Genomic DNA, 16371 nt, shown 5'->3' on the forward strand with positions numbered 1-16371 from the left:
CATGAAGCTCGCTGGGGGCCAGTTGCTCTCAGCCTAACCTACTTCACAGGGTTGCTATGAGGATAAAATGGTACGGGGGGAAATGATGTATGCTACCCTTGAGCTTCTTGAAAAGAAGTAAATGCATTGTCTGTAGCTTTCATTGTCTTTTAGAAAAGTGGGACAGAAGCACTCGAAAATAAACAAATCCTTACTCTGGGACACTTTGCATGTTATGGTATTTAACAATAGGACGCCCCAAACCTGGTGACTTCCATATGTTAATAAGTGGCGCTCAACATCTGGGGAAGGTTACTCTATACAGATGAACCTTCAAACTGCAGTCCTAGGACCTGGCCTGCAATCCTGAGACTGTGCTCCCATAGTTGGAGTATGAAGCCATGTAAATTCAGCTGTATTCCCCTTTTTTCTCTTGTCTTTTTTAAAAAAAGATATTTATTAAGATTTTATATAATAGAACAAGCATACAACAACAACAAAAAAACAGATACAGCAAAAAGAAAAAAATACATCACAAAGAAACAGAAAAAGACAAGAAAAACATAAACAAGAAAAAATCCATTTTCTAACTTATTATCTATATAACCTTCTTTCTTGACTTCCTCACATCTCCCTTTTTTGTGTTCCCCTTTACACAATCAAGTTCAGCAAATTCTAACCCTCTTTCAGACCTCATTAATAATTATATATTTCAACCTATTATGTCTCCAATTTTTCTTCTCTTTTCATTATCACATTTTAGCTATTCTTTATAGCTTAAACCCTTGTGTCATTTTGTTTAAGTTTGACATAATATTACTCTGGTCTTTTCCCCCTTTTCTTTTTAAGAATTTTTGCATACTCCTTTTAACTAAATCACTGATGCCATATTCTCTTTAAATCCAACATCATTTTAACATTCAATCATTTTACAATGTTTCTGCAGGTAGTCTTTAAATTTCTTCCAGTCCTCTTCCATCGACTCTTCTCCCAGGTCACGGATTCTGCCAGTCATTTCTGCCATCTCCATATAGTCTATCACTTGCATCTGCCATTCTTCCAGGGTGGGCAAATCTTGTGTCTTCCAATATTTTGCGATAAGTATTCTTGCTGCGGTTGTTGCATACATAAAGAATGTTCTGTCTTTCTTTAACACCAGTTGGCCGACAATGCCCAAGAGAAAGGCCTCTGGTTTCTTAAGAAAGGTATATTTAAATACCTTTTTCAGTTCATTATAGATCATTTCCCAGAAAACCTTGATCTTTGGGCACGTCCACCAAAGGTGAAAGAATGTTCCCTCAGTTTCTTTACATTTCCAACATTTATTATCAGGCAAATGATAAATTTTTGCAAGCTTGACCGGGGTCATGTACCACCTATAAATCATTTTCATAATATTCTCTCTTAGGGCATTACATGCCGTAAATTTCAAACCGGTGGTCCACAACTTTTCCCAGTCAGCAAACATGATGTTATAACCAATGTCTTGTGCCCATTTAATCATAGCTGATTTAACCGTTTCATCCTGTGTATTCCATTTTAACAGCAAGTTATACATTCTTGACAATATCTTAGTTTTCGGTTCTAACAGTTCTGTTTCCAATTTTGATTTTTCCACCTGGAAGCCTATTTTTTTGTCCAAATTATAGGCCTCTCTAATTTGATCCCTTTTTTCTCTTGTCAAGATACTGCGAGAGGTTAAAGTTTTCAGGGATTTGCAGGCAAGTTGGAGTTTGAACTTTACTCCTCCCGGCAGCTTTAGGCACAAAATTTGTTTAGGTACAAATATGCCAAATTAAAGGGCTCAGATGCACTTCTGTCAGACAAACACGGCTTTCTAGCAGCCTGCGGTCGGAGGCCTGTTAGTTTGCGCTACGTTGAAACAGGAGAACAGATTCGTTTATGAGAACAACTATGAAGGGTTCCACTGCCGCTGCCACCTACTTTGGTAATCCAGCACATAAGTAGATGCTGTTTTTTTTAAAAAAAGTGAAAGCCCCACCTGTGGCTTTCCAGGTGCTGTTGAACTTCCAACCCCAATCAGCCCTATGATGTACAAGTGGAGAATATATGGCCTGCACAGGATGAGGGACGGGATCAACTAGCTACTCAGCATTAAACAGTTCACCTCCCCTCTTATTTGAAAGAGGCTCCAAGGTGGCTGTATGACAGCACACAGAGTGTAACAAGGACTGAGAGACTGGTGGGGGGGGGGGCCTCGTTTAATCTCACTGTAAACATGTGGTACAGTGACAATAAAGTATTTCTTTTTCTATTTCCCCCATACCCACTACAGACAAGTGGATGGAAAGTCATAGCACTTTATAAAGTCCCAGTGATTTCAATAGGAGAAATGGAACACAGACTTACAGTGGTGCCTCGCAAGACGAAATTAATCAGTTCCGTGAGTCTCTTCGTATAGCGGTTTTTTCGTCTTGCGAAGCAAGCCCATTGACAGCTTAGCGGATTAGCGCTATTAGCGGTTTAGCGGCTTTTAGCGGCTTATCAGCTTAGCGGATCAGCTGATAAGCAGCTTAGCTGCTTAGAAAAGGGGGGGGAGGGAAAAAAACCTGCAGGAACTCGCAAGATATTTTCGTCTTGCAAAGCAAGCCCATAGGGAAATTCGTTTTGCGAAGCGCCTCCAAAACGGAAAACCCTTTCGTCTAGCGGGTTTTCCGTCTTGCGAGGCGTTCGTCTTGCGGGGCACCACTGTAAATCTCTCTCCCTTTTGAAAGCAGCGGGATTGAAAGATGCTTAACTCCGGTTGGATTGCTCCCTTAGGGCTCCAACTACGCTCTGAGAAAACCGACTGAAATCAATGGACTTATCAGTCACGATAATGGAATTTTAAAGCGTCAACTGCTGGTTGAATACAATCCTTATTTTTTTGTTTTTTAAAAAAGGTTTCTTCTATTATTTATTGGAGTTGAGGCCACCTCTGCCCACGTGCTCCTAAAATTTCAGACCATCCATCTTTTGGTGCTTACCTGTCCATAAGGCTAATCCCAGGACTGTTTGGTCTCTGGAGTCCTTGAGACTGAAGTCAGGAATGATCTGCAGATTGTTGGTAGCATGAAGGGCATTTGCTAGAAGAGAAAACCATTAATTCTCTTTTAAGCCTGAAGTTAATCCTGTTTGCTTCGAAGATACCAGGCTGCATACGCATTATACCTTTAAAGAACATTTCCCACCCACCCCTAGAAGAGTTCTGGGCTCTGTAGTTTACCCTTCTGTAGTTGGAGGAAGTAATGACTCTGAATGCCAGTTGATGGAAGCCAATGGGATGTGGGGAGAGTGCCATTGTGCTTGGGGGTCCTACCTGTGGGCTTACCATAGCTGCATCTGGTTCACCACTGTGAGAAGAGGGTGCTGGACTAGATGGGCCACTGGCCTGATCCAGCAGACTCTTTTTGATGGTTCATTTATCTGCTTTTCTGCTCCTATTCCCTCCAGTTCCACCCCCTCCCAGCTGGGAGCTCCCCACTAAAGGCTTACCTTTTTGCTCCAGTATGACGGACACCACATCCGGGTGGTTATAAGCTATTGCCATGTGAAGAGGAGTTTGCAGGCTGACGTTATCTGCCGTGCTGGGCATCGCTGTCCCCTTTTGGGCAGGCACGGCTTTCTCCGTCTGGATATTAGGATTTGCTCCTTGCTGCAGCAACTCTGCCGTGAGGTTGGCTAGGCCATGCCGGCAAGCTGTGTGCAGCGGGGTCTCCCCCTTTAGGGAAAGGAGAATTTGGAAAACTTTAAAGACAATCGATTTCAAGTGGGAGAGAAAAGACTCATGAATTGGACTTCAAAAGCAGCTCCCACAGAGCTCAGTGCGCGACAAACAACTGTCAACACATTTGTGGCTCCTCAATTTTCTAAGCGCTGTACATCTGCTAGAACTAAGGGCTGCCTGCAGGTTCTCAATCTAAGAGACGCAATATAAAAGGAAAAAAGAGTGGGGAGGGAAGAGGAAATAAAACAGGGGAGCAGCTGCTCCTTCACTAAGGCTGGATGATGTCAGCTTTTCAACATTGAAATGTATCACTGGCCAAACAATAGGTAAAGGTAAAGGGACCCCTGACCATTAGGCCCAGTCGTGACCAACTCTGGGGTTGCAGCGCTCATCTCGCTTTACTGGCCGAGGGAGCCAGCGTTTGTCCACAGACAGCTTCCGGGTCATGTGGCCAGCATGACCAAGCCACTTATGGCGATCCAGAGCAGCGCACGGAAACGCCGTTTACCTTCCCGCTGGAGCGATACCTATTTATCTACTTGCACTTTGACGTGCTTTTGAACTGCTAGGTTGGCAGGAGCAGGGACCGAGCAACGAGAGCTCACCCCGTTGCAGGGATTCGAACCGCCAACCTTCTGTGGTTCTGTGGTTTATTTTTTTTTTTATAAATATTTATTAAAGTTTTTAAATATAAAATATAAATGCACAAATAAAATTTGTGCATTTATAAAATATAAATGCACAAATAATAAACGATCTTACTTCTATCACAACAATTTCATTACTTCTTTGGACTCCCTCACGTCTCCCGCTCCCATTTACATCGTTAAAATTTTTTCCAAACAAATTATCAACTTGTTTACAATCTCATGTCCACTCATTCAAATATAATCTAGCACTTTTTCCAAAAAAATTTATATTTTCTTAAGTCTCACTTATCATCAAATTTAAATCTAGTTTAGTGGTGGCCAATTCTTTATAAGCTAGCATCCTTCTTAACATTCAGCCAAATTACAATGTTTTTGTAGATACATCTTGAATTTCTCCCAGTCTTCCTCCATCTTCTCTTCTCCCAGATCACGGATTCTGCCAGTCATCTCGGCCAGTTGCATATAGTCCATCAGCTGCATCTGCCACTCTTCCAGTGTGGGTAGATCTTGAGTTTTCCAGTTTTTTGCGATGAGTATCCTTGCTGCCGTTGTTGCACTAGGCTCTGTGGTTTAACCCACAGCGCCACCTGCGTCCCTTGGCCAAACACTGAGATATAGCAATACATCCCAATGTTGAAAAACAGAGGGAGGAACAAGCTGCATCAGCCCCGGCCCCACAAGGCACTGGGGTGGAACTCCCTTGGCAGAATCGGCAGCGGTTTCACCCTGACACCCCATGGGGCCAGGGCCAATGCAGCTTGCTCCTCCCTCCTTGCGTCGGCCACTTGTGGCAGTCAGGTGCAGCAAGCCCCACCCGCGATATACTGCCCGGTGAAGGTGCCATGGCCCTGGGCAATGAATTGATACATCGCCCAGGCCTAACACACACACGCCCTTTCTCCATCTCATCACAGTAAAATGAGAAATGGTCCAAACTATCACCATTTTAATACTTGCACTCTACAGTAAGCAGTTATGGGCTTGCTGTTAATTTCCCTCCATGAACCAAACAGATATATGGAGTGTCTGAGCAGAGTTCTATTTCATTCGACATTCCCTTCTCTTCACCTACCGCTTTATTCCGGTGGTTAACTTTGGCCCCATGGGTTGCCAGGAACAGAGCGGCAGCCTCGTTTTCTGTCCCTGCTGCTCTTTGAAGCAAGCAGTTTCCTACAGGCAGCCAGCCACCCGGATGGGGGAGAGAGAAAGAAAAAGCAGAGTTAGAACAGGAGCCGAAATTCAAGCCGTCATCTTGCATTCTAAGCCAGGACACTGGAGGGCAGGGCACAACTGAACTGACGTGGCTTATTACTGACGTCCTTATTATTATGCTTAAAAGGTAAAGGTAAAGGGACCCCTGACAATTAGGTCCAGTCGTGACCGACTCTGGGGTTCATCTCACTTTATTGGCCGAGGGAGCCGGCGTACAGCTTCCAGGTCATGTGGCCAGCATGACTAAGCCACTTCTGGTGAACCAGAGCAGTGCACAGAAACGCCGTTTAACTTCCCGCCAGAGCGGTACCTATTTATCTACCTGCACTTTGACGTGCTTTCGAACTGCTAGGTTGGCAGAAGCAGGGACAGAGTAACAGGAGCTCACCCCGTTGCGGGGATTCAAACTGCCAACCTTCTGATCGGCAAGTCCTAGGCTCTGTGGTTTAACCCACAGCACCCACTTTTTGTCACAAGTGACCTCAAAGTGATTCTCTCCCCCCCCCTCTCTCTCTCTCTCACACACACACACACACACAAACACACACACATTATTACAAATCACAAAACACAATTAAGGTAACAGGAAAGCACCAGCAACATCAATAATAAAGCCACAGCATAAAAACCATACTATATCAGCAATACCAACAATAAAACCTCAAAATCAGTCCTATAACATAAAACACACTTAAGCCTAACCATCGCCACCAATAATTAGAAGAAAAACAAACCCAAGTAAATTTCCATCAAACCATGAACCCACAAACACCCATGCCTCCAGAAAGAAGGCGTTGCACAACTGGGGCAGTGCCACTCAAGGCCCTTTTGATTTGTCCTCTCCGATGTACAACAGCTGGAATTTTGTTTCCTCAAGAGACTCCAGTGTCTTTTTGCTCAATTCACAAAAAAGTTAGCTATCTGTAACATGCAGGCCACACACCCCTCCCACTGCACCCTCTTTTCATTGCCCTCTGTGCTAGAGCAAACCAAAAGGGTGCTTGCTTTAGAGTTTCAGCTCTGCTGTTGCCTCTTTCTTCCTTTGGCTTGTCTTCTATCTGATTTCTCAATTGCTTTCTTAGGGACTGAGTTACTGGGACGACACAATTTCTCTCACCGGTTGCTGTGTCGGGAGCATCCGTATTGCTGCCGCGCTGGATGAGCCTGGCCGCAAAGCTGTTCTCATCGAAGGAAGTGCCATTTTCCACCAGGACATCCTCAAAGGGGTTGACGGACGGGTCAGAAGACACCGTGATATACTGAACAGCAAGCCACAAAGCAGTGCTTCCTTCATGATCCTTCAGTTCCAAATCGAGCCTGGCAACGACAACAAGATTCCGATTATGCCCCACGAACAATTTCAAGTCCGGGACTTTGTTCTCAGGAGACACAAATCAAGGCTTTCTAACACTGGCCAGTTCACCGGATTTCACCTGTCTGTTTATTGTGCCTTCAACATCCAATTTTTGTATTTTCTGCCTACCAAGACAACTAGCATTCTTTTTCTCCCGATTGAGATTTGCCCATTCTCACTGGCAGCTTTTCATTTACTGGGAGGTCTTGCAACTTGAATTTGAATCCTGCAAGACCTTTTAGTACAGAAACACTTCCATTCTGCCACAACTGAGCCACTTACCCAAGCTCACCGTTCCAGCCACCTCCCTGCCCTATCGAGAAGACCCACCCAAGTGTCTGTTGCAAAACAGAACGGTGATAAGAAACACACAGTTCCACAGACAATAACTGCAAGGCAAGATGCCGGCTACGAAGGGAGGAGCAGCCTTTAGGAAAACTCTGCCTGAAATTCAGGAAAAGTCCATCGTTCCCAGACGGTCTCCTAACGTACCCAAAACTTGACAAGGACATGGTTTCTCCTATTAAGAGCACCATTCAGATAGATAATTGTATTAATCCAGTTCGCACAGACTTACTGCTTGCACTGGAGTAGCTGGCTGAATACTGGGTCATTTCTCACAACGATGGAGGCATGCAGTGGAGTCCTGGGGGTGCAGAAAGAGAAAGGGGTCAGTTGAATTAGGGCACAAGGTCTTCCAAAGGTCAAGGAGCAAGATCTCTTTTGTAAGTCGGCAACTTCTTGGAGCACGTGACACTAGACTCCTCCCTCAACTGGCTCTACCTGCTTGTGTTATTTACACCGGAGACCAACATCCATTTTAATTATTAACAGCTATTACTAAGCATTCAGCAGTTGGTTTTAGATTTACTTCTGTACCCGTCAACAGGTTTCACTTATTTTCAGTGACAGACTTAACGGGGTACAGATATTTATTTTTTGAAATCGTTTTTATTTGATTTTACAAATATAAATTTATAACATTCTAAATGCATATCCATATACAGAGATTAATCTGAATCTTGAGACTTCCCGCCCCATCCCCTCCATGGGTCCTACTGTCAGCATTTACAACTGCGTATTATTCCATATTCTATATTTTAAATCAATCCATAATATCCATAGTATTTGTTACATTACCAGTGAGTTTCAAATCCTGCTAATATTTCCATCTGCTTGCAGTGGTCTCCTAGATAAATTATAAATTTTTCCCATTCTTTTTAAGAAGTTTTTGTCCTCTTGGTTCCTGAGTCTCAGGACCCCGGTGTTTTTAACCCTGCTCCACTTCCTACGGATAGATCTGAATTACCACCGCCTGGTCACCTGGCATCTCTCCCCACCCGCTGGTTCAACACCACCTAAGACATCAAACAGCCCAAATTTCAGTCACCAGATGCCTGGGATAACAGATACGTTTTACCCTGGCACCGGAATCCCATCAATATCGTACATGCTTTTACGTGCAAAGGTTGCAGTTTCTATCACTGGTTCCTCTGCCAGCCAACGTAAGCAATACAACAACAACAACAACAAATTTTATTTATACCCCGCCCTCCCCGGCCAGAGCCGGGCTCAGGGCAGCTAACACCAATAAAATCACAGTAAAAACATAATAGGGGGGAAGGGGGGGGGGAGAAAAGGAAAAAACCCAATTTAAAATATAGGTTAAAATGCAATTTAAAATGCAGCCTCATTTTAAAGTAGCTGATAAATCAAGACCATAAGGGGAGGGAAACATAAGGGTCAGACCGATTCCAAACCAAAGGCCAGGCGAACAGCTCTGTCTTGCAGGCCCTGCAGAAAGATGTCAAGTCCCACAGGGCCCTAGTCTCTTGTGACAAGAATGTTCTACCACGTCGGGGCCAGAGCTGAAAAGGCCCTGGCCCTAGTTGAAACCAATTTAACTTCCTTGAGGCTCGGGACCTCCAAAGTGTTGTTATTTGTGGACCTTAAGTTCCTCCACGGGGCATACCAGGAGAGGTGGTCCCATAGGTACGTGGGTCCTAGGCCGCACGTACAAGGGTTTGATGGACCAATTTTTCCAATTCTGCATAAAGCATCTTCAGATGTCCAGATCAACATTTCAAGCAATAGGTCAAGGAAACATACAAGCACAACGCCACCCAACAGTCACCTTCCTTTGCTGTCCTGCATGTTCGGATTGGCTCCTGCCTTCAAGAGGGACTCTGCAATCTGTGCCATCTCTGCCATGATGTCTGGCTTGTGCTTCTTGGGGCTGTAGGAGGCCACGAGGTGCAAGGGAGTCTCCTGGTCTCCCAAGGTTGCAGCATTCACCCGGGCACCGTTTTTAACAAGGAAGCTAGCAGCAAATTTATCTCCTTTGGGGAATGAAAAGGAAAGAGCAGAAGTCAAGCAACAGGATTTTTAAAAGCACTCGCTCCAAAGAAAGCCTTGCATCAAACCCTCCCTAACAATCCTTCCCCATCTGCCATATCAGTCAGAAAAGTGTAAACGGCAGAATATTCCTTGTATTTGTAGAAAAGGAATAGGTTTGTTAAATTTTTTTTAAAAGACCCATATGCAGGGCTTTTGATGGAAAGAGGATTAGTGGTCTCTATTTTGGGTGTGTTATTAACACTGTGAGCTCAAGGTTGGCTTCTCCCTGCCCCATTTCATCCCTAAAACAACCATGTGAGGTAGGCTAGGCTAAGAGGCAGCGACTGGCCCAAGGTCACCCAGTTAGCTTCATGGCCAAGTGGGAATTTGAAGCCTGGAATCCAAAATCCTAGTCCAACACTCTCATCACCACAGCACACTCACGTAAGAAGATAAAGCAAGATTATTCAGCAAGTGCCTGGGCAACTTGTTTGGCTCACTGTGTTCTGCTTATTTAGAGTTCTGAAGAAAATACAAATAACACACGGAGGACACACAATAAAGTTGCTGGATGCCTCTCTCTTCTAAGTGACTGCTTTCCCTATGTGTTTGGATGGGGAGAAGAATGGAAAATAAGCTGTTTAAAAGAGAGTCGAGAAGCAGGCATATTTGGGAGTATCTGAGGTTGCAACACAGCTAAGACTAAGTAGGCCTGGACCAGGTTGGCCTCTTAAATGGGAGACCACCAGGAACCATATAGAAAAACAGATTTAAAAAAAAAAAAAATAAAAGTTCTGATGCATCCATATGACATGTCAATTCACATACAGTTTAGTGCTTATGTCCTAAATGGGGAAACACCAGAAATGGTGGCCCTGAGAAAGTAGCAGTCCTATTTCTGGATTTTGCTCTTATGGAGGAAGCGCAGCCTGTGCAGGTTCCACAAACAGCCCATGGAATGGCCAAGAAAGGATGGGATGGGGTAAAAAGGAAAGGAAGGAGGGAGATGGAGTTGCAGGTGCATGTGGATCACAAGGGCTTGACAGGCACCAGTTGTACATCTGAACTTTCCCATTAAGTGCAGCAATGTGATGCATCTTTAGGTGCCTCCAATCATGGAGACCCTTGCTTTCTTGTGCTGAGTAAGCATCACAGCCACCCATCAGCACACATCCAGCACAGGCATTAAGTGATGGCAACGCGTTCACCATGCCACCAAAAAATGGTGTCTACACCATTCTGCTACTTTTCACAAGCAAGCTGCCTGTAACTGGAAGCGACGCTGAGGAGCACAGAACACCCATTCCAGCACAGTGAAGGGGGATCCAAAGATTTCCTTAACGTTTTTGGCCTTTCGCAATTGCGCTTCTGCCATTAACAGAGGATCTGAACCAGATGAAGTGACGTTGCTTAAAGAGCTTGGAAGATCCGTACAGTGGAGCCTAGAACATGCAAGATGGACCAAGACCCTAAACCTGTTCTGGCAGCATTTTCAACTGTTGACAAGGTAGACTGTTGCCAGTTGTATTCCAGCTTCAAAAGAAATCTCCTGCAACGTCGGAGGCCCTTAACCTGCAGTAACTAGGGACCAAGGGGTTTTACAATTCTGGTGAAATACCTTGCCCTTCTCCTGAATTGGGAGGAGTTATAGAGGTTCTCCCAAACCTCAAACTAATTCTCAGAATGAAGGAAAGCGCCCTGCTGCTTTCGGAGACACTCTGAAGCTCAAAGCACCATGGACAAGTCCCTCTAGCTACTCAGCTCAGGGCTGGGAATGGAGGGGAAAGGTTTGCTTCCACTACCACACAAAGTTGATACTCCTTGCAGGCTCATCACAGCCAATCCCGGGGGGCGGGGAGGAGAGAGAGGGACACAAGGGTGAACACGATTTTTGGCTAGAGAACCAAAAACCCTCTGATCTTGACTACAGCTGGTATTAAGTGATATGGAAAGAAGTTTATCTTCATGGGTTACTCATACCTTGCAGAGGACTATAATTTTCCTATTATACATTTAGATGAAGTTTATTTTCTACAAGTATTTAGCCCAAGGGAAGAACAGAAATTGCTGGCCATCGGCTTGAATTGCTAACAAAGAAGGGCAGGAAACAAACCCCACTTTCTCTTGCCAGAGAAAGATGTAATTCAAGATGCTACTGCTCTGTTCCTTTGCTCTCTGCATATCACTGCCATGGCAACCAATTCCTGTCTAACTGTATGAATCCTCAAAAGGATCCCTTTTCTTGCACTGAAAACTTCAGAACCAGCAAACACACTACATGCTTTGCCAGACTTTTGGAGGTTTTTTCTAAAGCTAAGTTAATCTGCTGTGTAATGTCCAACATCAGTTCAACGACTCTCAAACTTGATCATGCAAGATGGCCCAGGATAGAAGACATTTCTAGTCTGAAGAGATCTTTCTCTCAAGTTGGAGATACAGTGGTACCTCGGGTTACATACGCTTCAGTTTACATACGCTTCAGGTTACAGACTCTGCTAACCCAGAAATATTACCTCGGGTTAAGAACTTTGCTTCAGGATGAGAACAAAAATCGTGCAGCGGCGGCACAATGGCAGCAGGAGGCCCCATTAGCTAAAGTGGTGCTTCAGGTTAAGAACAGTTTCAGGTTAAGAACAGACCTCCAGAACGAATTAAGTTCTTAACCCGAGGTACCACTGTACATGCTTACACACAACCTACTGTTTGCTGTGGACATGAAAAACAGGTGGGTGGAGGAATTTGTTTGGAAGGCGTCCTTGGTTAGTTTTTGGTTGTTTGTTAATGTTGCTAATATTGTTCTGTGGGTGTAATGCTTTGTGAATTTTATGACTTTTCCTGCGGTTGTGCTGTTCAGTCTATTTTTTAAGATGTTTTGTTAATAGTGTTTTATATAAGGTGGTTGTTTTAATGATGATTTGTTTATATATATATATATATATATAATATATTCTCTACTGAAATACAGGAAGTATAAAATTTCAAGTGCACAAGGTAAAATAAGATGTGAATAGAAAAACAACAACACCCGTGTAAAAACAAAAACTATAAACATTACATGATTGTTATTGTAGTTAACCTAAACTTAACCTAATACAGTGTTTATAAAAATGAATTCCAAATGTAATTAAATCTGCCATGGCGAGCCTACGTTTGTAGGTGACTTGTTCATGTGTTGCAAGTTTGTACGTATCTTCTATCCATTCATTTACTGATGACAGAGAGGCCTGGAGGCCAGCATTTGGCTACAGAGGGCCTGAGGTTCCCTACCCTATCTACAAATTTAAATGCTAGCACCTATGAAATCTGAGATTCCTGCATTACAGGGGATTGGATTAGGTGACCCTCAAGGTCCCTGCCAACTCTATGATTCCATGAGGTGTTTCTGCCGGGAATGTACAGAACGAATTCTTAGCTGGAAAGTGAACTATATATTTTACAAACACAGTTTATTCTTACCCCTTTGAATAGCTTTATGCAGCAAGCTCCAGCCTTTCTTGTCCACCATGTCCACATCTGCCTTGTGATTAACCAGGGTGGTTGCAATGCTTTCCAGTCTTCGAGAAAGTGCCAGATCTAAAGCAAGATCTCCGTTGTGATCTACTTCGTTTAGCTTCCCAGGCAGCTGCAGGGAAACAGGATTAGAAGTCGGGCACCGCACAGCGTGATAGCAAAAGCAGCAGATAAAAGAAAAACGAAGATTCTGGTGTTTATTCTACATTTAACGCCGCTCACTAAGGAGCCACGCAGGGCGGCAGAGAAGCTTAGGAGAGGCCATGCTCAGTGACAAAGCATGACGCAAATCCCAGGCTCAAGAACTAAGGCCGACCTGGACTAAATAGAACAATGGTTCGAACGTAAGGCAGGCTTATGGACAGTTAAAAGAAAAGACAGCGGAGGTTGTGGGGGAAGCAATAATCATTTCGAAGAGAAATGTTTTATTAGTGATATTGGGGGGGGGGGAAGAACTGTAATTGCAAACTAGTGAAGGTGTTTGTTTTTAAAAACTTCTTTCAGATGCTAAAGTCTATTCTGCTTTCTTAAGACGCAGAGGGAACTGACTTTGTAGTAATGAGCAATCGAGAGATATCTCCAAAATTCTATCCTAGTGCAGATTTAGGGGAGGATCTCTGCCTACCTGCGAATCCATTTCAATAAGATACAGGAAAACGACGTCTTCTCTCTCCACTTTAATAGCTTTGTGCAAAGGAAACTCTGTTTTGGATTTGATCATTTTATACAATAGCTGAGCACTCATACTGCTAAAGTCTTCTTTCCTTAAATCATCCTGGGGGAGAAAATCATTAATCAAGAAAGTCACATATCTTGGCTCCAAACTTTACCCCCCCCACACACCACAAGCTTCAGTCATTTCTCCAGCGCTATTTATTTATTTGTAGTATTTGTACCCTTTCCTAGTCAGAAAGGTTCCCAGAGCAGCTTACATGAAATTAAAACAACGCTCCCTACCCTCGGGCTTACATCTTAAACAAACAAGCAAACAAATAAATACCGTATTTTTTGCCCCATAGGACACACTGGCCCATAAGGCGCACCTAGTTTTTTGGGAGGAAAATAAAGGGGGAAAAATTATTTCCCTCCAGGCTGGGGCAGGGGAAGCCCCAGAACAGGCAGCTCTCCCCAAGCCGTGGGAGCCCAGCGCCGGGCTCCCACGGCTTGCGGAGAGCTGTACAAAGCCTGGAGAGTGAGAGGGGTCGGTGTGCACCGACCCCTCTCGCTCTCCAGGCTTCAGCGAAAGCCTGCATTCGCCCCATAGGACGCACACACATTTTCCCTTCATTTTTGGAGGGGAAAAAGTGCGTCCTATAGGGCGAAAAATACGGTAAATAAATAAAAACACAACATAGAGCAACCATTAAAAAGTATCAGCCATTTCTACATGCACCTGTATGGGTAACAGGAAAAAACCCAGACTTTTGGGGGGAGTCAAACTGAAAAAGTACATTTGATTGTACGTGATCAGATTTTCCCGTCTGCCTCTCAAAAGTCTATATGGCTGAATACAATTCCCAAGCATTTATTGGTTTCTGGCTTGAAAACTATAAATGCCGCAGCAAGAGCAGCACATGTGTTTCTGTGAATCTGTAAAATGATTTCCAACTCTCTTGTTTTCATTGCAATACCAGAGTTTATGGGTCTATGTTTTGTTTTGTTTTGGTTAGTGTACTATGTTTGTTCCTGTTTGTTTTATATTTTATTTTTACTTTACAAATTCAGTGTGTGTGTGTGTGTGTGTGTGTGGTGTGGTGTGGTGTGGTGTGTGGTGTGTGTGTGTTTAAAGAAATGTATGAGTGGGCAGCACAAGGAATGGAGAAAGCTGGGTTTGAAGCTATGCTACATTACTGCAAGATGGGGGTACTGTATAAATAAATTACCGCAAGCTGCTTAGACCAGCCGTCACCAATCTGGTGCTTTGTACTACAATTCCCATAAGCCCCAGCCAACAGGACCAATGGTCAGGGATGATGGGAGTTGGATGCCAACCACACGTGGCAGGCCACAGGTTCCCCACCCATTTTATTGCTCTGGGTGGTATAAGAATGCTCCTTCCGTATCTCAGCTTTGAACACAAGGCTCTCCCATGGGCATAAATCATTGTACCAGGAACATCCTCCAACATTTTGTTGTCTCAACCTGTGAGATTATTTATCCACACATGCAACATAGGCTGATGATCTTTAATGAGGCACTTTTTCTCCCACGCTGCAAAATGTTTCCACGGGTGGAGGGGGGAACACTCTTTGGAACTGAGCTATGATTCAATAATTACAGACCAGGAACTGCCTGTTTTCAGTACAGGCATCAGTTCTGCTGTCAGTGCCAAGACATCCCATTTTAAGCAGATGCATACACCAAACTGCAGACCAAATGAAAACAAAAACCTCTTTGCAAGTGGGAAGCTAACAAGGCAAAGAGAACGTGGGGCTAAAAGTCTTCTCTTCAACATGCTAGCTTTCCACATGCAAGGTGGCACTTGTTGTTTCATGGGGCAACCTTCAAACACCCAATTCCCCCGCTGTACATGGTACAGCCCAAAGCAGCTGCAGAACAGAATGTGGGGGATTTTCAGTATAGTTTCAAATTTTACAGAAATCTTTGCCTTGGAAACAGAGTAAATGCTGCATTTTTACATTAAAAAGCACATATCCTCATTTGACCTCTTGAAGCACCCCATGCTCCTCTCTCGGCGCTTACCCAATGACTAGCAATTATCTCTGCACAGTAGTTCATCAAAGTGCTGGCATTCAGCTCCTCAGCTGTTTGATAGAAGCGGATGCAGTTTCTAACGTTCACAAGTGACATGACTCCTTTTTCACACCTACCAAGACAGACAGGGAAAGAGCCGGGGGTCAGCAAAAAGGGGATTTACTAGGAGATGATTTTCATTGCCAGCATCAAAAGACTTATCTCAGTAGCTAAAAAGTATGAACACAGACCTGCTTTATAAAGTATTAGTAAAACTGAAGAAGTTCTTTGAAAGATCTTGGCCCAGATCGGACATAACTATCTCAGTTAATTAAACTAAGATATGCAAGTGGCGTGTGTCATCTCTTCCCTCTTTGCTGAGCAACAACTGAAGAGTGCCTGAGTTCATTAACCACAGTTTCCCACTGCATCCAAACCAGGAAACTATGGTTTCCATATTCAGAGCAGATCAGTGTTCAAGGAGTAGCCTTCAGCTTCAAAGGAATGGCCTGTCCTGCACTTGAAGACTTCTGAAGTTAAGATTAATATTCTTGGCTAAAAGCCTAACACCCTGCAAGACATTCACAGGAGGCATTCTGCCGTTAAGCTACCATTCATCCAGTTGAATGAGAGAGGCAAGATTTTTCTGCTTGCTGCTGCTAACACCATCACCCTGTTGTAAATAATGTCCTGATTCAAGTATCATCATCAATACTTTATTGCGGTCCAAAGACCCATAAAACATAAACCATAACAATTTCAAAACTAGATACAGTTAAAACGACCATACAGACAGATAGTAGAACCAAGGCAGTCATTTTGTTTTATCTAGGGCATAATGATCTTTGTTTCTTATAACCTCCAAAAGAAACTTTGCCACAGCCAGTGTAATACCTGATTCAAGTAAT

General features: G+C 43.8%; 1 protein-coding gene across 1 annotated transcript in view; it reads right to left on the reverse strand.

Annotated features, from left to right (window-relative positions):
- ANKFY1 (ankyrin repeat and FYVE domain containing 1) overlaps nt 1-16371 on the reverse strand; it is a 49145-nt gene that overhangs the window by 15009 nt on the left and 17765 nt on the right. The window contains exons 5-13 of the mRNA XM_081843459.1: nt 15473-15596; nt 13395-13544; nt 12716-12881; nt 9057-9261; nt 7500-7568; nt 6686-6885; nt 5429-5526; nt 3475-3700; nt 2967-3065 (exon numbers count right to left, since the gene is read on the reverse strand). Coding sequence (XP_081699585.1) covers nt 2967-3065; nt 3475-3700; nt 5429-5526; nt 6686-6885; nt 7500-7568; nt 9057-9261; nt 12716-12881; nt 13395-13544; nt 15473-15596 — 1337 coding nt within the window. The remainder of the gene's footprint in view (nt 1-2966; nt 3066-3474; nt 3701-5428; nt 5527-6685; nt 6886-7499; nt 7569-9056; nt 9262-12715; nt 12882-13394; nt 13545-15472; nt 15597-16371) is intronic.

This window comes from Podarcis erhardii (genome assembly GCF_964252035.2).
Source record: "Podarcis erhardii genome assembly, chromosome: 16".
NCBI lineage: Eukaryota > Metazoa > Chordata > Lepidosauria > Squamata > Lacertidae > Podarcis > Podarcis erhardii.